The sequence below is a fragment of the Centropristis striata genome, chromosome 1 (assembly GCF_030273125.1).
Source record: "Centropristis striata isolate RG_2023a ecotype Rhode Island chromosome 1, C.striata_1.0, whole genome shotgun sequence".
In the NCBI taxonomy this organism is placed as follows: domain Eukaryota; kingdom Metazoa; phylum Chordata; class Actinopteri; order Perciformes; family Serranidae; genus Centropristis; species Centropristis striata.
This window is the reverse complement of record NC_081517.1, coordinates 22,762,634-22,788,014: the sequence shown is the minus strand read 5'-3', so window position 1 is coordinate 22,788,014 and position 25,381 is coordinate 22,762,634. Positions and strand designations below refer to the sequence as shown.

The window sequence follows — 25,381 nt, the reverse complement described above, 5'->3', positions numbered from 1 at the left end:
ACTTTTGTTAAACTGAGAACTTGGACGGCTCCTGTTCATCATTCCCCATCAACGACTGCGCAGAGAAAATTGGTGAGGATTTTTTGGTGTTGAGGTCAGATTATTCAATTTTCAGGGTTTCCTCATGTAATTTTTCTAACAAACCTCAGAAGGATTTTCCTCCCTTCCCTAGATTTCCCATCTTCTATTATATTTTTGAGATTTTCCTCCTCTTATACCTGCCTTCTGCACAGTGGCGGTTCTAGACCAGTTTTACTGTGGGGGCCAAGGAGGGGCCAGTGTTTTATCAGAGGGGCATATTTAAAAACTGCAAAGATGATATTCAAGCATTCAAAACCTTTATTTTACCTTATTTAAAAATCTAATTTAAGTATATTTGGAAGATACAAATACACTGATTGAAACAATGAGACTTATCAACATTAACAGTTATTTTTGTACGACAATGATATTTCTCATCTTTGTGCACAATTACTTTTTTTGAAAGTGCAGTACAGTCAGAATGGTCTTTTTTTTTATATACACAGGCATTTATTGCTTTTATTTAACTACACAATGTACACTTTTTGGGTTCCTTTTGTGTACAATGCGATATTGTTTGAAGAAAAAATAGGTAAGAATTGTTCCGTCATTCATCGTTTTAAATTGATCATTTTATTATTAATTTGACTACTCAAGACACGTTGTTACCACGTTTATTATTTTTTATTTAGAGATATATTGTATCCTTTGGATCCCCATTAGTCTTCATAGAGATGAAGACTATTTTTCCTGGGGTCCACATTAAATCAAACAATTATTACACAATTACATCACTACAGTATTTACACAGAGAATAACATGAAGTCATTCATCCTATGATGAATCATGATTATATCATGATTATAATATGCATTAAGTAGTACAAGACATGATTATAAAAGAGTTACATGATTATAGAAGAGTATACGAGGTAAGCATAAAATGTACCATGATGTTCAGTGCAGATGTATTAACATGCTTGAGTTCAACTTAACATGATTTCCTAATTTCATAGAAGGCTATGGCAACATAATATTATGACGAAACACTGCTTCTCTGTTTCCGTTTAAAACTCGACGCTCCAGTGAGCTACAGCCAGGGCCGGTTATTCCTACAGGCCACCAAGGCGGCTGCCTAGGGCGCCAAATTGGCAGGGGGCGCCACAAGGGGGCGCCCTTAAGCATACATCTTTGTTTTAACAACATTGATTAACGAAACATTTTTTAAAAAGCATGGGCAATAAAACCCTCATTGAATTAAATGAACATGCCCCAACCCATATTTCGAATGAAAATGTAATATTATATTATATAAAATATGATACGTGCATGGGTGTCGTCACTTATTTATTCGTATTTTCAATTCAGTTGTTGTTGGTAAAGTTCCAAAGTTTCTAAAAATAAAAATGTTCTGAGACCATTACCTTGCTTGTAGTTCATGTATCAAATATTAGTGTACAGCATAATACATATAACATAGTGTACCTATATCAGAATGAATACATGGAATGGATGTGGTTCGGGGGGGGGGGGGGGGGGGGGCGCAAAATCTCAATATCGCCTAGGGCAGCCAATGGGCTAGAACCGGCCCTGGCTACAGCTCGATACATAACTGACCTTTTGAGTGCATTGGTTCTAGGTAAAGGCAAGGTGAAGTTGTTTCCTGAGGCCTGCCTAGTACTATAACTATGTTTCACATATGTTGGCTGAAGTTGTAAGAATAAAGAAACAGGTTTATGTGAGATATAAGTCTTTCTCAAGAACATTATCAGACTATAAGCCAGTCTCTCCTCCACCAGCATCCATGTGAGTCTCTTGTGCATAATCTTAACACTTTCTCGAAAAGAGCACTGCAGAGTGAGGCATGCTGCCCTGTTTTGAGTGTGTGTGTTCTTGTACTTCCTACATAGTGAGGACAGGAACACGTTTTTTAACCAACAGAGTGAGGACATTTTTGCAAAGTGAGGACATTTCGGCTGGTCCTCACTTCTTTAAAGGCTTTTTTGAGATTTCAGACTTTGTTTTAAGGGTTAAGGTTACAAAAAATGATAATTAACTGCACTTATTTGAATTCTTTTGTAAAATATCTATTAAATCATATTGTACTTTTTCTTTTCTGAATCCTTCACTCATTTGTCTTCTTTCTTCCTCATACCTCTCAGTGACTGGTAATTTAAACAAATACTTTTTGTGTGTGCAAATAATCAATTAGAATAAATATTACAGTAAAGCACAATTTCAAAACATGACATGACATAAATAAAGACAAGACGCTGACAAGATGTTCAAGTAGATAGCAGCCATTTATTAAAAGGTTTTATCACTGTACATACAAACATCATCATCATCAACAAGCCAGCATGCTTAGTGTTCACATTTGTTTTATGTGGTCATGTCTACAGAATGTTTCAATAATTAAAATATGTCCATAATTACAGCTGACACCTGTCCTTCAAACCAGTGATGTCACTCCTATAAAAAAGCAGAGAAAAAAAAGAAGTCAACATGATACAAACTAAAATCATATTGTTGTTTTACACTTTTGTGCCTGGAGTAGCTGTGGTTCCTTATGAGAAGTTGCCTAATCAAAAATTATACAACTATAATATTTCATTATTATGTGATATGTAAGGAAAACCAAATGTAGTTTGTCTGTTACATGCAGTCAACACATGTGTGTGTGTGTGTGTGTGTGTGTGTCACACACACACACACACACACACACACACACACACACAATGTTAATATAACAATTTTTGAAAGGTCCACATAATGTTAAGCCATGCTAGGGGACAGACTAGGTGGATTATACAGTGAGTGAAATAAGTATTTGATCCGCTACCAACCAGCAAGAATTCTGTCTCCCACAGAGCGGTTATGGGCCCATGAGGTACACAACTTAATTCTCTCACATTAACCCATTGAGGCCTGAAAAATCGCTGGGCGATTTTAAAATAAGCCTCTAATTTTCTGGAAATTCTGGAAAATTCTGGAAAAAAAAGTGTCAACTCTTCTACTAAATAATAGATTTTTCAGCCTCTGTAGCAGATAGAAATGAAATTCAAAAAGGTATTTGAGAGCTTATACAAATACTACAAAACGACGTATCCACTTTCCAGGCTTCAATGGGTTAAGAAAGGACTCCTATTCTCAATTAGTTACCTGTATAAAAGACACCTGTCCACAGAATCATTCAATCAGATTCCAACCTCTCCACCATGGGACAGACCATAGAGCTCTCAGGACGTCAGGGACATTATTGTCAACCTGCACAAAGAATGAGCTACAAGACCATCAGCAGGTAGCTTGGTGAGAAGGCAATTATTCAAACTAAAAGAAACACAAAATAACCAGCAATCATCCTCGGCCTGGGACGCCACGCCCGATCTGGCCTTGTGGGTATCAGTGATCATGAGGAAGGTCAGGGATCAGCCACAACTACACAGGTGGAGCTTGTTAATGATCTCAAGGCAGCTGGAAGCACAGTCACAAAGAAAACCATTGGTAACACACTATGCTGGAATGGACTGAAATCCTGCAGTCCTGCATGGTTTCCTGCTCAACAAGGCCCATGTACAGGCTGTCTCAGGCCCCGTTTACACAAAGGGAAAACGCAGATATTTCTATGCGGTCTGGCCTCTCATTTACACATAAACCCTGTTTTTATCACGGAAAACGATTATTTCTAAAAACGCCGGGCAAATGTGTTGTCGTGTCAACTGGGAGAAACAGGGTTTTAGGTTCTCACGCTCATTCTATCTAGTTGTTTTGAAAGGAACAGGAAGTTGCTTGTGTTATTCGTTGTTGATTCTGAGGATTCTGATTGGCTTGCATGGCTTTATCCTTCTCCCTACACTGCCGCCCATAGGTTTGGCATAGTTAGAATGGCGCTCGACGGCGTATTTATGTGGGTTGATGGAAATGACAACTTTTTTGAAAATGGAGGGGGGAAAATATTTGTTTCTCCAAATACCCTGTTATGTATAAACGTGGCCTGAAACTCACCAGTGAACACCAGATGATTCAGAGAAGGCTGGGGAGAACGTCATGTGGTCAGATGAAACCAAAAACCAGCTCTCTCTCTCTCTCTCTCTCTCTAGAAATGCTGCCTAGAAGACCATCCCCAGCGTCAAGCATGGAGGTGGAAACATTCTGCTTTGGACTGTTCCTCTGCTAAGGGGACAGGACCACTTCATCACAGTGAGGGGAAGATGGACGGGGCCATGTTACCTCCTGCCCTCAGCCAGGACACTGAGAACGGGTCGTCTTCTAGCTCGACAATGACCCAAAACATCAGCCAAGGCAACAAAGGAGCAGCTCAAGGAAGAGCATAAGGTCATGGAGTGGCCCGGCCAGTGTCCGGACCTTAATCCCATAGAAAGTCTGTGTAAGGAGTTGAAGCTTTGAGTTGCCAAGTGACTGCAGGTCCTCTCCAAGTCCTTCAGGTTTTGAGGGAAAAGAGGAGTGGACCAGAATCACCAGAATCCCTCCTGAGATGTGAACAAACCTGGTGACCAACTACAAGAAACGTCTGACCTGACCTCTGTGCTGCCAACAAGGCTTTCTCCACCATGTTTGTTAGGGGATCACATACTTATTTCACTCACTCAAATGGAAATAATTCCATAACTTTCATATCATGTGATTTTCTGGATATTTTTTAATATTCTGTCACTCACTGTTAAAATAAACCTACCATTAAAATTACGGACCATTCATTTATTTGTCAGTGGGAAAATTTAGCAAAAATCACAAAATCGGCAGGGGATCAAATACTTATTCCCCTCACTGTATTTGTTCACGAGATGTCCTTTCTTTGAGCAGTGCAGTAGCCATTATTAACCATAAACTCACCGTGGGAGTACTTGCACTGTTTAAGCGCCTCATTGAAGCCCTCACATAAACTCAGGTCAGTCTGGTTGGTGGCACAGTCCAGGAACTGTTTGACCTCAAAGTGACAGGGGCCTGGCTGGGCTGGAGCAGGTCTGGGGGGCTCCTGGAATCATACAAACAAAGGAAGAAACATCACATATTTCACTTATATTCTCATATATCACAAGTACAGAGCTGCTAGAAAGTCAGATATGGGTTTAGTGATTGAGGTCAGCCTCAATAGTCGATAGTACATTCAGTTTGTCAGCTGTCAGCCCTCTCTCGGTCAGGGATCCATTGGTATAGCCATTAATCTGAGCATCTTCTGCCATCTCTTACTGCAAGTATGATCACCTCTGAGATTAACGATGAGCTGGCCTCCTTTGAATGCCTTATCAGTCATTCTCCAGCAGCAGTCTGACCTCGGCTCCCTGGTGGCCGCGCTAGAACTTACCCAGACCACTAATATAGCAGCAAGAGAAAACCACGCCAACTCAATAGACCCATGTCCTGGCCAGGCGGCAACCTCCTGGTCTGAGCATGGAGGCAAACCAGGAAGTGTCTTAAGCTGCATTCTACCGAAAATTCCAGCAGGGGGCACTAAGTTTGGCTGCAAAAAAAATCTGTCCATTCATTTCAGTACAAAATGAGAAAACTTCTCACTTGATTTATTACCTCAGAATTTTTTTTCAGGACAACACTATGGTCTCAATCACTAGTAAAAAAATCTTCTTCAAGACAATTTGATGTTAATAGTTCTAATAATGGCCCCATTTAGAAGAAAATAGAAGATAAAGAATCTTATGATTTGGGGCGTGGCTACCTTTGATTGACAGGTCACTAACAAGGCGAGCCGTCATCAGGAAAGAAGCAGAACAATGCGTATCCATGGCAACGTGTCTATAAAGTTATATATAACGTTATATATATATAAAAAAGGATGTTTAGCGGTTTGGTCTCATAACTTTGACCCTTTCACTGTATTTTCACTTAATGCCATTTAACGTTAAATGACAATTTGAACGTTTTGTTCAGTAAAAATGTCTTGTTCAGCGTTTGGTTGGACTAATAGACACTCCAAGGAGTCGCTGCTCAGTTTTCTGAGGTCAGTAACATACATTTTGTCTTTTGCTAGCTAAAACTAACATCCCAGTTAATGCTCAAGTTAATGCTAACATGAATTAGCAGCAGCTTCTCTCAGTCAGGTTGAGGTGTAGAGAGGCTGTAGTCAGTGATCAGATCCCTCTCGCTCCTCCACAGTCCAGATATGGTCTGCTCCCCATATCGGAAACAAGATAGCGACACAAGAACACTGAACTCGATGCTTCCAACGGGCCACAAACCAATAGGTGACGTCACGGTGACTACGCCCATTATTTATATACAGTCTATGGTTATAATACAATGATTCCTTCAGGGGTTGGTCTCTATTATTATTGTACAATGATATTAATACCCATGAGAATAAACTTAAATCTAATGTCCATTATCGTTTTTGAACATTATTTAAAGTATACAGACAATCTCCAGGAGCAGCTCTTACCTGGAGTGTAGGCTTGGCTGGCTCTGAGCTGCTGCTGCTGCTGCTGCCACTAAATGCTCCTGTGAGGGCGCTGCCAACAACATGGCCCACAGCTGAGCCTACTGCCACCCCAGCCGCAGTGGTAGCCATCTGGGCCATGAGGCCCGGACCCTGGGAAGGAGCTGGAGCCGAGGCCAGGGCGCTGGGAGGAGGATGAGTGTGGGCCGGAGCGCTGGATACAGCCGGGCTACAAACAGAGGAAAAACATTCAATTATTTGTGCATTAGTGAGGCTCAGTGGGATATCTGTCGTAAAACACAACCTTCCTTTCCATTCAGCTGGAACAGATATGAAGATTATGAAATGCAAGTAGGAATTACACCTTCATACCATGTACTACAACATTTATCTTATATCTACATCTATCTCAGCTTCACATGTAGATAACAATGTCTGCCCCTTTGTTGGGTCTATAGCAACCTCTACTAACTAAAGAGCCATTGTTGGCCAAAATAAGAGAAAAACATCATAATGGAGCTGCATACCTTATTTTGAGCCTTACTAAGAAGATGAAACAGCCTACTAAGTCTAAATGAACCTAACCATAATACTACTAGGTCATAATGTTCTGAATATAAATAAGCTGAACAGCAAAATATCTTTCAAGTACCGTTTTAGAATGAACTATTTAAATTTGTGAGTAGGGAATGGACTGTATGAATGTAATAATGAATGTTATAATTGTGAATTTAATAACTTATTTGAATAATTTCTGATGATTTTCAATGATTTCTACAATGTTTCATTGTTTTTACATTATCATTAAGTGATTTTTAAGTGAAGACTAGCTTGTCTCATTTCAGTGACAGCTAATGGGGATCCTTTTAACAATTAACAATAAACAATAATGAGCATTTATTAGTATGATTTTGTCAGAATGCAGCCAGGACCAAGGTGCAAATGAGAGGCTGGACACCAAAAATATCTAAGGGGATTTGGAATTGAAGGAAAACTCAAAACTAGGCTTGATGTTGGCAAAATTCAGAGGTTAAGATGCCGAGCCTCAGACTTTATTACTCTATGGTCACATTTTAGTTGACTAAATGTAAAAATAACATAAAATGTAATGCCTTATATAAGCAACACATTTTTATAATTCAGGGATACAAATTGCTTTGGGCCTACACCAACAATCCAGGAAAATTAAAATGTAAAGAGAATAGAAAATAAATTTCATTTGGCATAATTTTTTTTGTCACAGCCACATGGAGCCACTGCAGACAGCCTGAAGAGCCACATGTGGCTCCAGAGCCTCAGGTTGCCTACTCCTGGTCTATAAGATGTTAAAAATAAGGTCAAAAGTCACATTCACGCCTACAAATTGCTACAGTAAAAGTCTAAACTTGCATTGGCCAGACTGAGAGTTGAGTGTTAGCAGTTTTAGAGAATATAGTGCACTAATGTGCTAGTCCTGAAGATGGCAGCAATGCAACATTTTGGATGCTGGTAAACCTCAAATTAAGAAGAAGAGTTAGCTGAAGATGGAGAGGAATGGTGAGGGGCTTTTAGGTAGAAAGTTCCAATTTAAAAAGTTGTCTGATGGAACTACTGTTATAACCAAATTGATATGCACCATTTGCAAAGCTGAATTTAACTAGCACAGAAGGTTGACATCCTTAAGAAACCTCTAATGTGAAACATCCTCTGCCACAACCTACTACAGGAATGTTGTTGGCGAATAACAAAACCTGTAAGTAAAAAGCTCCTGTTCAGGTCATGTTCCCATGGACACTTTTTGTCGTGCATTTTACCATGGAACTGTGAAATATTGTCTTAAATTAATACTACCTGGCACTATAGGGTTCTTTTTTAACCTGCATCTGTTTATAATGCTATTAAACAGCTAAAGGTTTAGACTTTATGCGCAAAATATTTTTTAACCTATTGACAGCCCTAATTATATCAAATATTATGATTGCAATAGGATGTACACATTTGAGAAGTCAGAAGGAGTTGATGTTGATAAATTCCTAGAAAAAAAATTACCACAAAATTGACATGGCAAGCACTGATGATAGGATACATGACTGAATGTTCTACTGGATCAACTATGCAGATGGTGTTACCTAACTGCAGCAAACCTCGAGTTAAACTGCTTTAGAAGTGGAGGAAGAGCCAAGCAGGTATGATGGTCTTCAAACTAAATGGATATAGAGTCAGTTTTCTCTCTAACATTAGTACAGAGACAGCAGAAAGACACCAAAACACATTAGTTTGAAGTTTTACCTTTATTCATGATGTTCTCTGAACAAGCACATGTTTGTGCACTGCCACAACTTAAGAAAAACACATATTTAAAACCTTGCTTTTAAAAAAAAACTATCTTTACTTAGCTTGTCTTTAACGCAGTGACCTTGCAAGAAGCTAACTTTACTTCAGACTTTACGTGGTCTCATTGACTTATGACGCAACACCGGAGTAGGTTATAGTGCTGAATTATACTTTAAGTATCTGCGCTGTTATGTCAATACGGACCATTACACAGCTACAATATCCACCACAGACTGAGATATTGTAAAGTATTTACCTGGCTGGAGCTGAGGGGCGGCTGCGGCTTCCTCTCGCCATCTCTGAGACTTCACTAAGCTGTTTACTGACTAACCGGAGGAGCGGACAGCTCGGTCGCTGCTTCTAGAAAGTTCTTCTGTAACGGACTGCTCTGCTCTGGTCACAGTCAGTGACGGCAGCAGCTCAGACACATGGGTATTGACCTTGTGTATCGGGTCGCTGCCGGCTACTTACACAGATATCGCGAGAGTCTCCTTTTTCTTCTTCTTTTTTAAATGGCGGACTACAAAGCAGCGTTAAGGGGCTTAGCGCCCCCACATGCATAACGGAAATAGAAACCTGGACCAACCAGGCGGCAATCTAGGGATGGGCAAATTAATCTTTTATGAAGCACTGAACCACTTGAGCCAATTGTTTCTAAAATGGGTTCATTACTTGAAGCTTCAATTACAGCGACCTCTGCTGGCGCAGTGTTGGAGAAACTACTTTTGTAGAAAAGACCTTGTCCTGAAGCATTTCTACTTTCATCACCCTTGGATTTAAAGTATCTTTGCTTTGAAAATTATTGCATACACACTCTGAATATTATGTTCTATTTAATAAAGATTCATGAATGTGTGTATTGTGTTATTGAAGATGAGTGCTGGAAAATATGGCATATGTTGGGTGTGCTTGTGTAACTATGGCAGGTGGTGATTATGTGGGATGGGGAACACTCAAAGATTTTTATTGAGGTACATTATTTTTTTAACAGTTTTTGGACTGAGCCGGTTTCTTTTCTTGGTCACTATTTCTCCACATTTGGAAAATACCTGCTCACATGGAACAGATGATGCTGGTGTGCATAAAAACTGTTTTGCCAGTTTAAACAGCTGGGGGTATACATTCTGATGTTTCCGCCAGTAAGGAAGTGGGTCTTCTGATCTTTCCAGCGGTGGATAAGTCATGTGCCGCTGCACCTCCACTGTAGCATCCGCTGTGGCATTCCTTGCCCTCCTTGCTTCAGAAGCATCTCTGTCCAAAGTTTCCCAAAGGTTTATATCTGAAAGACAAACAAGACAGTAATCATCAGTACTGAAAGGTTTCAATGTGTATACTTTTTTACTTGTACTTATTTATCCTGCCTTTTATAAATTAACTATAACATTACTAGTGGATGATGGATTTTCAGCATTTGCTGGTGCTGGTTGAGCTGATGTGGAGGGCTGTTCTTCTGCAGGTGTGTCAGGTGGTGTGCATCTTATCATGTGTGAGCATTGTGCTGTCAGTCGTTTCACTGATGCCTGTGCCTGTACTTGATTGTAGAATCCTATCCTTTTGAATCAAGGATCCAGAAGTGTTGAAAGTGTCAGCGCTGTTTGGTTCTCCGTAGTGTCAAACTTGTTTAGCATCAGTGACACCAAGTTCTGTCCCAGTAATTTAGCCGTGTTGTGGCTAATTTATCCCATCGTGTCATACAAGTACAACATTAACATTTTGGTCATTGGAATAACCTTTGACCCTGAAACCCTCTTCTCTTCTGACAATTCCAATGTTGCCTGGTAAAAGGGGGCCAGCAATTGCAGGCATGCAGCAGCTGTTTCGTAGTCCTCAGAGGACAGAGGTCTCACGTCCGTTCTCAGCGTTGCAAGAGCTGCCCCCACTGACTGTCTCTCTTCGAAGAGGTGTTGAAGCATGAGGAAGGTGCTGTTCCAGCGTGTGTCCACCTCCTGAATAAGCTTCTTCACTGGTCTATTCATCTGCTCCTGCATTTCTCGGAGCTTCTCTTTTGGCCTTGGTCTTCTCCTCCTCATATCTCTGGACCACCATGTTCTTCAGAGCCTGTCTGGATGGAAGACTGTATGTGGGATTAAGCAATGCCACAAACTCCTTGAAGCCACAGACATACACAATGGAAAAAGGCTGCGAGTCTTTCACCACCATGTTCACCAGAGCTTCATCTAGCTCTCGCTTCCGGTCCACTAAGACAAAGAAATAATGAAGAAAATGAAAAAGAAAATGATCGAAAGAAAATGTGTCTCGCTAACAATAATGATAACAATAATGATAATAATAATATAATATATAAAGCCTACCTTGATTTGTGTTCCCCTGGTTACCAGCAGCTCCATGCTTGGCAGTGAAGTGCCTAATCATGGAGGAAGTATTCCCATGATACTTCAGCTCAGTTGAACACACCAAGCACCGGACCTGTTGAGAAGGCAATTTGTAAAAGTAATAATAAGAACTACAAACTTTCCTCTGGGGAAATTTTGAAAGGGCCACGGGGGCTACTGACGGTGTGTGTACACTATGATGAGATTCTTCAGAGATTTCAAACTATGCCCTTTAACCTCAAAATGTGTGTGTGTGTGTGCGTGTGCGTGTGTGTGTGTGTGTGTGTGTGCGCGTGTGTTTGAAGCATGTGTATGCATGTGTGAGGAGTGTGCGTGCTTACGCGCATGTGTGTGTGTGTATCTGTAACTGTAATCACATCAAAGATCAAAGGCAATCAGATCAAAGCAATCAACAGAATTAACTGCACCTGCTAATGTCCCGGAACATTGACAGGTGGAATTTCTGGCCTCGAACAGAAAGCATTTTTGACAAAACCATAATACCTATCATTGATCCGACTTCACTTTGAGCGTCCTGAGTTGTTCCTGAATGTCTACATATGATTTTTTTTAAGAAAAATTAAAAAATAGCTTTGTTAGAGCGATCTAAAAAAACTTTTTTCCGAAATCTTCCTGCGTTTTTAATATGGGAGCCAATGAGGCTGTTGGTGGTGTTCGTGGCGCATCTGTGCGTCGTACGCCCAAACTATAACTCTGACAGCTTTACCAGAGGATTGTGAGTGAGAAGACAAATTATAAATAATGTATAAATTATCTCTGTAGAGTGAAATTTGCGGCCTGGAGTGCAGTTTTAAAATTTATTTTTTGACAATTTCTTCTCTCCCTCTACACTCTGGCGATGATGTCACACACTGTGACACGAACATTCCGTGCAATACACACCCATTATAATCTCAGAATTTCTCCAAAAATGATCATGGTCATTGAACAGGGATTGAAACGTGGATTAATACACCGATACACAAGACTTGTGTCTACTGTTTAAAGTTTAAATGGAGTCTCTAGGTGAAATTATGCCGGAGGAGTAGACGTTTAAAAATCTCCAATTATTGTTCTTTTTTGCTAATTTTTTTTCGGCCGTCTCATTCATTTCAATGCAAAATTTTGGGCAGTTTTTCGTGACTTACGTCGCGAAAAATTCGTATTCTGTAGAGAAAAGTAATAGCACACCGATCCCGATCAAACCGCATGTTTTGATATATAATTTGTCCTGCAACTCTTCAATGTTGCTTCGCCCCGAGCACTGGTCCCTACAGCTATTGCTGTATGGGACCAGTGCTCGGTGCGATTGCCCCGAGGCCCTGATAAGAATAAAATAAAAATACAGTAAAGTCTAAAGTCTATAAAAGCTATAGCCCAATAGCTACACTATTTATATACATAATATTACTGTAATATTAGTTTATATAGACTTGAGATAGACCATATATAGTAGCTATACTACGGTACTGAAAGTTACTGTGTAATATAATGTAACTTTACTATTCCTACGTTATGAAACAGACCACCTACCTTATCAGGAGCGATCAGATTGAAGTTTTCCCACATGTCAGAACCACCTCTCTTCCTCGCTGGCTCTATAATGATCCAATACAAACGCAATACCAACAACTCAACAGCAATAACGCACCTACTACAACCGACGACAACCCACAAATTGTACATTTTTTAGATCGCTTAAGTGTTTTGGCGCTCAAATTCAAAACTGTCTCAACCTGTCACCTGTCAGAATCGACACGAGGCAGCGCCAGTGAATCCCCTGATTGGACCGCGAACCAGTCAGGTGATTCATTCAGGCAACAAAGCAGTTGCTGCTTCAAAGCAGTGGTTCTATGGAATTGTAGTTCAGGGTTCGAAGCACGTATCAAAGCTTCGGTGTCGCACTGCCATCACTACGGCAATCTCCGTGTCAATAAAGTTATATAGATAGAAAAGAGGATGTTTACCGATTTGGTCTCATAACTTTGACCCTTTCACTGTATTTTCACTTAATGACAGTTTATTTGAACGTTTTGTTCAGTAAAAATGTCTTGTTCAGCGTTTGGTTGGACTAACAGACACTCCAAGGAGTCGCTGCTCAGTTTTCTGAGGTCAGTAACGAACATTTTTTTTTTTTTTTTGCTAAACAAAACTAACATCCCAGTTCATGCTAACATGAATTAGCAGCAGCTTCTCTCAGTCAGGTTGAGGTGTAGAGAGGCTGTAGTCAGTGATCAGATCCCTCTCCTCCTCCACAGTCCAGATATGGTCTGCTCCCCGTATCGGAAACAAGATGGTGACGAGTGTAACGCTGAACTCGATGCTTCCAATGGGCCACAAACCAATAGGTGACGTCACGGTGACTACGCCCATTATTTATATACAGTCTAATGGGACCAACATGTGGCGAATCAAACTCAACCCTGTCAAGACACAATGCATCCTTTTCACTAAGAACCAACCCACACCTGCAGCCCAATATCAACCTGTCACTCAACAATCACAAAATCTATATCAGCAAAGAAGCAACATTCCTTGGGATTACTTCAAAATAACATGACCTAGACCAAACACATCAATAACCTGGAACAAAAAGCAAAAAATAGACTCAACCACCTCAAAGCCCTCTGTGGAAAACATGGCGCCTCACCCTCAACAATCATCAAAGTTTACCTGGCATACATCAGACCACTCTTTGAATACTCTATCCCCGCTTGGATCACCATCTCTGACAACCAGCTACAAAGACTACATATCATCCAAAACAAGGCACTTTAACTGGCTCACAGACTCCAGGGTTCTAGCAGGGTGGGACTCAGACTGTTAGAAGAAAAAATTAAAAGGGCACATTCTGCACAACATGGGGCCCCACCAGCAGCAAAAAGCTCTGATACATCATGTTTGATGAAATATTAGCATTAAGTTAAAAGGAGATCCAGATCAAAGTAATTAATGATATGGTTCTGACAATTAAAAGTATCGAACCAAACCATCTAGGGGGGTCCGGGGAAAATTTTTACATTTTTAAGTAAAATGCATCTATTTTGTGCACTTTGAGAGCTAAATGAGTGCAAGCATCTCACATAACATTATTCACAGTTGGGTGGACTTCCTTGTGCCACAATTTGAAAAAAGTGAATATTGTGCTTGTGCTACAGTGTGAAAATGAAGTGCTTGTGTACATGAGGGAATTATGCATTGCAGATCTCTTGTAACACTATGAAGCAGGGGGGACACCGATCATTTTGCGTCTCCTTTTAACGAATGAAGCAACGCCAAAGATTCAAATCATTCACCTCACTTGAGGTGCTTCGTTGTGATGTACGAAGCCTCAAATGTCACGAGTCACAAAAACCTAATTGTAACCTTAACCCTAAAACAAAGTCTGAACTGCCAAAAAAGCCTTTAAAGAAGTGAGGACAAAATGTCCTCACTTTGCAAAAACAGAAAGTTTTGACTTTCCACATCTCTTCCAGCTGTGTGTGTGTGTGTGTGTGTGTGTGTGTTTTTTTTTTTGTTGCAGCACTGAGCTCATGCTTTAGTTTAAGAACCAAAAGGGGTCCCCCTCCCCTCTCTCTCCTCCCTCCCACTTTAGATCACCGTCACAGCCTGCGTAGTGTTACCTCGCCTCACCACACACACACACACACACACACACACACACACAGTTTACACTCGGCAGTGATGGGTTAAGATACGACGCATAAACGTGGAGTGCACTGCAGCGAGAAGTGTGTGTGGAGGTGGACAGCTAACGCAATGCATCTCAAATGCAGCTTCAGATGATTTTTTAGCTGGACGTGTTTTTTGTTTTGTTTCTCCTTTTTTGTTGCGGCAGTGAAGCCTGAGAGGAAGGAGACAGGAGAGTAAGTACTGACTGTCAACAGTTCTACACGGGATCAGCACGCATGTGATCCACTTCATTAATGTGTGTGTGTGTGTGTGTGTGTGTGTGAGAGAGAGCAGGTGTTATCTTATTATAGTAAATAGTATATTCTTATTAAACTTGTGTTAAATGCTAATGCTGTAATTTTGACTAAATTTGGAAGTCATGTTTTTTTTGAGTATTTAAACTTTTGCCTGTTTCTGTAAAGTCCAGGACAAATACCTGTACATTTATCAAAATAAAACACAGCTGCATACAAGGTGCAGTGACCAAATTACAAAGCAGTCCTATTGTCTTTCCAATGTCGTGTTTGAAGATAGTGGGTTGATGGTATCCACATGCGTTGTTGAGCAGACTGCACATTTGTTTCACAAACTAGCTCCGTACAGTGGAAGCATTGTCTAACTGTTTAACTGCATGTGGCAGGTTTATTAATGCAGACTTGGCTACGTTAAATGGACAAAATTTGGTCAAATCCACAATACTTATGGAGAACTGCATTTTAATGTTGAAGTTCTCAACATCATTGCCTAAAGTAGCTTAACTAATAGGAATACTTTTAAATGAGAATGTTTCTTCACATTATTGTATATGAGACCTAAATACATAGCCGTCACAGTGAGCTTTAGTAATGTTATGAGGCAAAGTAAGATTAATCTATGTGTCAGTCACAATAACATCTCTTATTACACAGTGAAGCTAACTGCAACAACCAGTGATGATTATTGCCATTAAAGGGTGACATAGCAAGCTAATGATGACGTCCAGCATCCGGGGCGTCCGTCATCCAAACGGAGGCCAACTCTGTATAAACAGGATCACACAGAGGTAGAATGAGGCCTTGTAGGAGCAGTGTTAAAACATTGAGATGTTTATGATAATTTGAAAAGCTCCAGATTTGTAAGTCAATTTATTTTTTTACACACCTCTAAAAAAACAATGTGAGTCTTGAAAAACAAATGCAAACAGGGTTTGAGCATAGGAGTTGACTTTGTTCTCCAGGCCGTTATCCATGGTCTCAGGAATTGTGGTTCATGGAATAAGATCCCCATAGAGATCACACTGTGAACATTTCTGACCATATATGGACTGGTCACATGTTCCACTCCTGTTTTTCAGTGATGGAAAACACTTCATTCCCTCCTTGCAGGCACCTCTGCAGTGCAATTACTGGACTAGTTCAAACTCAAACACATCTTAACTCTGTTTTCTACTCTATTTTATCGCAAATGTGACATTTTGTTTCGATTGCTAATCATTATATTCTGGGTAGAAGCAAATGGCATCCTAGTTTACCCATTTGTATATTCACTGTGGGACATCACTGCTAATAAGGCTACAGTCCAAATGAATCCTCCAACACTGTCATGTATCCAGGCATCGATCTGTTAAGATCGTAGGGTGTCAGAGCAGGAGAAGGACAGTGAGCTGGTTATGTAACACCTCGATCCATGCAGCACATTATAAACTCGTGTCTAGTCCTGGTTGGACTGGCAGCTCGCCAACAAGCTCCTCTTCTGCATCTAGTATCCTGTTACTCTCCATGGAACTCTTGTTTTCACCAGGTTTCACCATCATTACTCTGCTTCTTTTTCTGTCAGCAGTGACTCACAAAATTTTATCATTTCTCACTCACACTCTCTCATTTCCCTCCTAATGTCCCTCTCCTTCCAACATTTTAACAGTTCTACTGCTGTCTGCAGCCTTTTACCCGCTTTATAGACATGGGTGTATCATATTAGTGTTTCTTGTTTCTTTCTTCATCTGCAGTGACTGTAGGCAAGAACAATTCTTATGGCAGGGTGACACAAGATTGTTATTAAGTCATACACAGTCACATTTATCTTCTTTCAGAATGACTAAGCAATTTGTTTATTTCTATGGCAACCACTTTTTCTGCATCAGGGGTGTCTTTTGTGATGCAGTGTAACATTGTCTGCTGTCTTTCATGCACTACTTTGTCAGCAACCTTGTCAGTGTGTGTGTGTGTGTGTGTGTGTGTGTGTGTGTGTCATTGTAACTGTCTGTATGCCACATCAGTGTGACTGCAGAGATGTGTGTAAAGTGGTACCTGCACTGTGCTGGTGTGTGTTGCTGTAATGTGATGCAGTGGTGGCAGCAGCCAAATATTTCTGTAAAGGGAAGGCAAGCCTGCTGCCTCCTGCCCATTCCTTCCATTGTATTTAGTTTGAAATCAAATCAATGTAAAGCCTGTCTGGATTTTCTTCAAAATCTGAAATAATGGGCAGATTATTGTTTTGGGAAATTGGGAACAATTGGACTGTCATTAATTTACCATATTTCCTCAATTTAAAGCCGGGCCCCTATTAATGACCGGCCTCATTTAGTAACCGGGTGTAAAAACAGTTTTTAGTAAATAAAAGCCGGCCTCTTTTATAAGCCGGGTGTCTTACCGGTGTTATGTCAAAGTCTGTTCCCCCGTCGATATGTGTCCCCCTTACCTTAACCTGCACCAACCTGACCCCTGACCCCAACCAGTCCTCCTTTAAGTTGTTAACATGAACCCAAGTTTACCTTAACCCCAAACAGTTATCTCTACAAGGCCTAACCTTAAACTTAAATCCTAACTCCAACCGTGGAGGTGATGCTACGGAGAACACCATTCAGGAAACATCATTTGACGGGGTAACAGATTTCCACACAACACCTGTATTTAGAAGTTTGGCCACACAAGTTAGTACTGTAGGTAAATATGGATGTTTCTCCCACTGTCCTACACTGTAAAACCTGATGAGTTAAGTCAACTCAAATAGTTTGAGGAAACCGATTGCCTTGAACCATTTAAGTTTAATAACTCAAATCCTTTTAGTGGAAAAAAGTGCTTAAATTGAGTATTAATAACTCAAGTATTTATTGTTAGACATACTTAATTTAATAAATTAACAGTACTAACTCCATTCTTTATATTGAACTTAAACCATAATCATTATTAAGACTCATTTGTAATATTTATATGAACTCATTCCAATTCTGTAAGTTATAAGTATATGAATTATGTCTGACTAAATTAAATAGCTTGTGTTACAACAACTCAATACAACTCAATAGTTGATCAAACTCCACATAACTGAGTCATTATGGCAGCAATTCAATTTTGAGTTCATTTTAGTTTATCACTTGAGTAACTAAAACTTTCTATGTCATAAAAGTTCTGTAAACTTACTTCTTTTATTAAGATGTACTGTTAGGTTTTCCAGTCCTTCTCTGTAAAGTCGAGCCATTTACGCACGTTCTTCTGGGCTTTTTAGTAGTTTAGACATTTTAAATCCTGCTTAAAATGAACATTCAGTGTGCTGTTCATTGTTTGTTTACATCCGAGTACTTCCAATATGGCTGACATCCAGGTAACTGGCTACAATGCGCTGTGTAAAACACTCTAAAAAGTGCCGGTCAGAGCTGCTCTGATTTCCTTTTTTTCATAAAAGCCTCCTTCAAATGATAGCCTGCCCCTATTATTAGCCGGGTCCCAAACTGATTTTTTAATAATAGAAGCCCCGGCTACTATTTGAGGAAATACGTCAGGCCCCTTTTACATGAGGACGCTTGCGGGTAAAAACGATAAAATATTTTATCAAAGTGCCTTTCGTTTAGACGGTGATGATGTTTTTGGGGCTTAAAAATGCAAAAATGTGAAACCACCCTCCAGAGTGTAAAACTGTAATCCGCTCCGCTGTAGCGTGTCCATCTACACTGCCGTATTTCCATGCGTCGGACCTTCAAGCTGCTCTGGCAGCTCTAATAAACTTACAGGAGTCTTTCCACCAAATGTACAGGATATGTACAGATAGTATTAGTGAACAGAGAAGGATCTGGAATTACCTCTATCACATCTTGGATGCACCGATTGGTGGAAGGCGAGCCAGACGGCTTTGGACGAGACCTGGGAGATCAGGTGGATGGTGGAAAACTTTGTGGAAGGAGTAGCTGATGAAAATGCGTGGCGTGAAAACTTCCACAAGCCCAAAGATGCTCTTATCTCTTTAAGTGATGCCGCCTGGCATGCATACAATCCAATTCACACACTTTAGCGTCACCGTATGCAGCAGATTTCCTCCTGAAAACGCTCGTCTAAACGCGGAATAAAAAGTGAAGACGTGACGCCACTTTTGCATCTTCTGTTCAGACTGTCATCATGTAAACGTAGCCTTCATTTATTGTTCGAGTAGTTGTGTTTGAGTTATGCTGCAGCTCTGGTCATGTCATGTGGATGATTCTGTAGTGTGATTGGGTATTACTGCATTTGTCATTGCATAGTTGTTAATGGACCAGTTGTAACATAATAGTAAAAGTTTAATGTGTATCAATTCTGTTAGTTGTGCTGCACTAAATGTACATTTGAGAGCAGTGGTACAGATGATAAACAGGAATGTGGGTATGTTCTAAAGCTATTATTGAAGCTCTGTTAAAATACCCAGTTAATATTGCTAAAAGTACAACTGGGATGACTGTGTGCTTGGACAGATTTGTCACTTTACATCCAGAGCAGTAAGGCAGGAACCAGAACTCTGTATTACCCATGTAGTCATGGAAACCCCATTTTGTCAACAGTGCTGACATCTCAATAACATATTCCTTCCTGTCCATTTCTTATTACATTTAAGGCTAAGCAGGTTTTTACATTTGTTCATTGGCTGTATTTGCTATATCCTCTTCTATTAAGCTTGTCCTTGTTCATCCAGCTGGTCGCTCTGGCATCAAGTAGTCATTGTAGAATATGTAAACTAATTGGCATCACCTTGTGTAATGAATCTGAAAGATACAAGATACATTTAAAAGTAAGAGCGAAATAGTGAGTCTGTACAAACACCTGAAATGTTAAAAGGTTAAAAGTGCTACATAAGGCATGGTTGCATGAGTATCTCACTACTTCAATTTGATAAAGTAATGTAACAACTATAAATAACTTACCCAGACAATGTTCAGCCTCCATAATCTATAAGGAGGACTGTAGACATAGTGGTAATTTATGCCATAATCGATGCATATTCTTCCTGTTCAGTACAGTAGTAGAGCAAGAGAAAAACGACCTTCCCATGACGTTGGGAGAAAAATGTCTTGTTGTCAAAAAACTGCTGTCAACAAGACAAGCCTTGTGACAGCAGACTAATTTGCAAATGCACATTAGTCTCGAACTACTCGGTTCATTTTTGATTTCCAAAGGGTATGGGTGAAGACAGATTAGCCTATGCATAGACCTTCAACCAACCCCAAACCAATCGGAGTAATGAATGGTGTGACGTAGTGCCGAGTGACACAAGCATGTTGGGGCAGTGCCTGTCTTGATCATGAACGTTCTGAAATTACAGGAAAACAGTCATTAAAATATTTTTAATTACTTTTTTTTTTATTTTGAAAATATCTGAAGTACGAAATAGGCAACACAGTAACCAAATTTTGATTCATATTGGATTTGATCAGCTTATTACTGTGTTTCGACTAGGGGGTGAAAGTGGCCACCGGGAAAGTTTCAGGCCGCACCCCCTCAAAAGTCCCCAGAGGGATTTAGAGACTCTGGAGGTCACGTATGGTCAGCAGCTGAAAGCAGCATGGCTAACTGTGCACAGAGTGTCTGGTGCTTGTTGTAAACAAACAGAGATCGCTAAGTGAACACTTCCTGTAGCAGCAGCACATACACACTGTACTGCTACAGAGCTAACTGCAGCTATCTGTAGCTCACTGTCGATAACGGCGGCTCTTCTTAACTTCTTTGTTAGCGGCTCGTTAAGGAGAGTAAGAAGGAATCGCTGGATTTGTCTCCAGTCACTTTCTTGAAAAATAGTCGTTAAGGGGGTCTGAAAAGTCGCTGAATTTAGCAACAAAGTAGCTAAGTCGCTTTGCCGGCTTCTACAAATGGCGTGTGTTGTTGTCATGTAGAGTACTACGTCACATCACGCTTAGCGTTCTATCCATCGTTCGGCGTGTGAGAGTGGAGTATTCATAGATCTCAGAAAAGCTTTTGACACAATTAATCATAACATATTCATCAATAAACAGTACATGATCAGGGGGTCAGTATTGAACTGGGTGAGAAGTTATTAAAGTAACAGAAAACAATTAGTGAAGTTGGGGGAACATTCATCGTCATGCTTGGACATTACTTGTGGCATCCCACAGGGGTCAGTGTTAGGTCCAAAACTATTTGTAGTTTACATAAATGACACATGCAAAGTTTCAAAATCATTAAAATTAGTATCATTTGCAGATGACACTAGCATTTTTTGTTCTGGAGGGATTTACATAAACTACTGGGGAGGATCACCACTGAAATGTGAAAACTGAAAATGTTGTTTGACAGAAACAAATTATCATTAAACTTGAGAAAATCCAAATTCATGTTATTCGGCAAATACTATAAGAATACACACGCACAGTTACAAGTAGATGGGGAAACGTTGAAAGAGTGTATGGAAACAAGTTTCTTGGGGTAACAATCAATGATAAAATAAACTGAAAGTCTCATATAAAACATGTAAAAAGCAAACTTTCAAGAAGCATTTCAGTTCTGAGCAAGGCAAAACACATTCTGGACCACAAATCACTCGACATTCTCTACTGTTCACTGATTTGACCATATTAACAATACTGTGCAGAGGTTGTGGGCAATACTTACAAATGTAAACTACAATCTCAATCAATACTGCAAAAGAGAGCCATAAGAATAATTCATAATACCAGTTATAGAGACCACACAAATTCAATGTTTTTAAAATCAAAAACATTTAGATTCACTGACCTGGTTCATTTTCAAACAGCACGAATCAAATACAAACCAATAAACAATCTGCTTCCTTGAAATATTCAAAAATTGTTTTGTTTTTTAGAGAGTTGGGGGTTATAATCTAAGGGGGACTTCTACATCAATAGACAAACTAATGCATCTTACCTTTGTTCCTCACTGAAACATTGGCTGTAATGTGGTTGTCGACCATATAATGTGCTAGCCTGGCTAACACCAGACTATTCTCAAATGAGGTCTAGTCTGGCAACGAGCAATGTATTTTTCCGTAGAGGAGGTGTGGTTTACGATCCTCCAGAGCCGTTTATTGGACGCTTAGAATGTCTATCAAAAGCGTCTGTAGGTAGCTCTTAGCCAATCAGATCAGTTATACCAGATGATGTAGTAGAGCAACAGAAATGGATGTTTGTTGTGTGTGTGTCTGTGAGAGAGTGTTGTTTGCTGCTTTGCTCCTCCAGTTCTTGCTTTCTGCAATATTATTTATTTTCACGCTTTATTCCCCCTCATGTCATTCAGCCACACACATCCACTGATTTTATGGGCAATAAACAAGCTGCTGCGGGCCTCTCGGCGGCTCCACTGTCCGCGGTCGCGGGGCTATTAGCCGCTAGCGGCTATTAGCTATTAGCCGCTAGCGGCGCTAATAGCCCCGCTACCATATCTCAGTGATCGGTGATCTCAGCGGAGCTGCCGAGAGACCTTTCGCCTTTCAACTTTCGCTCTAAACTATTTAAAACACCATCTACAGCTAAAGAGAGTTTCGCGTCTGCAGCAGCCATGTTGGATCCGGAAAACTACAAGCTTCCAAGTGCCGAGTAGTACGCGTCATCATCTTGCCGTCCCTCCCCGCTCTGTGATTGGATCCCTAAAACAGGGCTAAGAATGCTTCCTAGTTTCCAGACCGCCTGGAGGTTCGAAATTAAATTCGAGCGCGCAAGGCAGTCAGGGTATACCCAGGCTAATAATGTGCACCCTTATGTGCAGAAAGGGCAGTGATGAAAAGAAAATAAACATAGATATAAAAGACTTATTAAAAAATGCATAAAACAAGCAACGTTACTATGTGTAATGTCAAATCAATAAATAACTGTACATGTAGACCCAGATTTGACGTTACTACTGTAAGCAGTTAGCTCGCTTACATGCAAAAGTTTTTTTCTAGGGATGGGTCACATGCTAACTAGCTAAGATGCTGCGATGCTAATAGTGGTCTGGTAATTTAGGTAGTTGGTCATTTTTAATTTAATACACTGTACTAGTCTAATGTGAATAATGTCAATTACAAAAGTCAGGACGGCTGTGACTCAGTTGGTACAGTGGTCACCCACTGATCGGAGGGTTGGTGGTTCTATCCCTGACCATGGCAGCCTACATGTCGAAGTATCCTTGAGCAAGATACTGAACCCCAAATGTCTCCCGATGTTGCGTTCATCGGTGTGTGAATGAATTCCCAATGGTGGCAGGTGGCACCGTTTAGGGTAGCCTCTGCCACCAGTATGAATGTGTGTGTGAATGGGTGAATGAGCGTAGTGTGTATTGTCGCAAAGCGACTAGAAATTTGCTATATAAGTGCAGGTCCATTTACCAATTATGCATTATAATAAGGGGTTAATATTTAGTCCATGTAGGTCTTGGAAAGATACACTTCACTTAATGTATGAGTTTATGCATGCATTTCAGTTGAACTAGAAGCGGGGGCAATCCCTAAATATTTAGCTTATCAGTCACCGAGACATTTAGATTTAACATTTACATTTAGATTAAACATTTAACATTTACATTTCAATTTAATATTTAAATTTAGATTCAACATTTATATTTGGATTTAGATATAATATTTAGATTTAACATTTTACATTTGGATTTTAATTCAACATTTAGATTTAACATTTTACATCTAGATTTAGATTTAACATTTAGCATTCACACAGAGCCTAGATATAAAATGTAATATTCAACTTATATGTGATATGAATTTTTGTCTTAAATGTGTGGAAAAATTAGCTAAATGTTAAGAAAGTGAGCTCAATAATTGATTAATACTGGTGAAAAAGCTGTGAATGAAAATATACATTTGGCGCCCCATAGTCTACTCCCTCTGTTGCCATTACTGGACAACACACGCCGTCCCAGATCTCATTTCCTTTCTAATCAGAAGCTGCATGTCTTTTTTTTCTTTGTCCTTGACCCACATGCAAACCGTGCTACATTCAGATGGCTTCCATCTGAGCATGAGCTTTGGGTTGTGATAATGAATGATACGGGTTATATTGGTTACTGATCTCCCCACTCACTTTACAAGGGAGTCTTAGGGCCGTTCATCAGTAACACTTGCCAGAGTTTGTTAAATTAATTTTATTTTTTTAACTTTTTTTTTATTGAACATTTTAACAAACATTTTGTACACATCTGGTATACATAAATCAAACACCTCCAATAATGCATCTTCAGATTACACTTGACATCTTTCCTCAATCTTTCATCTTGGATCAGATATAAAATAAATTTACATATATAATATAATATTTATATATATAACTTTACGTAACTTTATATATTATGTATGTATATATATATATATATATATATATATACATACATTAATACATTAATTATAAATATTTTTTTGTTTTATGAATATTATTATTATTTTATTTATATATATATATTTATATATATATATATATGAATAAAAAAACAGAACTTTTCAACTTCTGTAGCTACGAATCAGGGTACTTTACCTTCTTATGATGAACATCTGAGATAAACTCAGACCTAATTGGTTTTATGTACACTAAACAATTTTTCCATATTCTTTTAAATCTGTCCTCCTCCAGTCTCACGGAGAAAGTTAACTTTTCCATCACATAAATATTATGTATAACCTCAACCCAGTCTTCCTTCTTCATCCACTTTCTGGAAATTGCTTTTTTGCTTGCAATCAACATTATTAGGGACCGAGCACCGAGGTGCGAGGACCCTATTGAAACTGGTCCGTCTATTATTATTTTTCCGGGTAATCAATCGCTTATTTGGGGGCTTTATCATATTCAAAAACTCACCATTTTTGGAATATACGTCGCTCTCCTGTGAAATTTACGTATTCTAATATTCGCGGGAATGGACGTGGCAAAATGACTCACTAGCGCCCCCTAAATTTCATATCCTCACACTGGTTTGTTGGAGAAGCACGAAATTTGGTACATACGTGTATCATGGGAAGACGCACCAAAAAGTCAGTGGAAGCCATGTCCTAAAATGTACAGGAAGTCGGCCATCTTGGATTTTATCTGGAATTTTCGCCATTTCCACGTCGCATACTTTAACGAACTCCTCCTACAGCTTTCATCCAATTCTCTTCAAACTTGGTCAGTAGTATCACAAGGCCTTTGGGATCAAAAGTTGCATAAATCTTTACCGACGGTCACACTATGTGGGCGTGGCATGGCGGCAAAATATGGCGTCTCGCCATCAAACACGAGATTGTTATAACTTTTCCATTCTTTGTCCCATCTGGTCCAAACTCCTCATGCTTTATCAGAGTCCAGACCTTAACACTTCTAAATAACAATATTTCATAAAGCCCTGCCCCTAATGCTTTATCCACGCCCCCTTTCATCAAATGACCACGTTGCATACTTTAACAAACTCCTTCTACAG

The 25,381-nt window shown here is 39.7% G+C and overlaps 2 protein-coding genes across 2 annotated transcripts in view; one reads left to right on the top strand and one right to left on the bottom strand.

The window, feature by feature from the left end:
* Window positions 1-2,304: 2,304 nt before the first annotated feature.
* Window positions 2,305-9,269, bottom strand: chchd10 (coiled-coil-helix-coiled-coil-helix domain containing 10). Its single transcript, XM_059335214.1, has 4 exons — window positions 9,002-9,269; window positions 6,436-6,661; window positions 4,875-5,016; window positions 2,305-2,492 (listed from the first exon to the last, which is right to left on the bottom strand). Exons 1-4 carry the CDS (start codon window positions 9,040-9,042, stop codon window positions 2,473-2,475), a joined length of 429 nt encoding a protein of 142 aa, XP_059191197.1. The 5' UTR covers window positions 9,043-9,269; the 3' UTR covers window positions 2,305-2,472.
* A 5,550-nt stretch (window positions 9,270-14,819) lies between these two features.
* The window catches only part of LOC131973151 (microtubule-associated tumor suppressor 1 homolog), an 82,141-nt gene continuing 71,579 nt past the window's right edge, over window positions 14,820-25,381 (top strand). The window contains exon 1 of the mRNA XM_059335030.1: window positions 14,820-14,944. The gene's annotated coding sequence lies outside the window, so the exon portion shown is untranslated. The remainder of the gene's footprint in view (window positions 14,945-25,381) is intronic.

What these genes read in the sequence shown, in the direction of transcription:
- chchd10 (XM_059335214.1), bottom strand. Translation starts at nt 9,042, where the DNA reads ATGGCGAGAGGAAGCCGCAGCCGCCCCTCAGCTCCAGCCAG. An exon ending in CGCCCCTCAGCTCCAGCCAG is followed by an intron (nt 6,662 to 9,001) that starts GTAAATACTTTA and finishes CTCTGTTTGTAG; the next exon opens with CCCGGCTGTATCCAGCGCTC. An exon ending in CAGCCAAGCCTACACTCCAG is followed by an intron (nt 5,017 to 6,435) that starts GTAAGAGCTGCT and finishes GTATGATTCCAG; the next exon opens with GAGCCCCCCAGACCTGCTCC.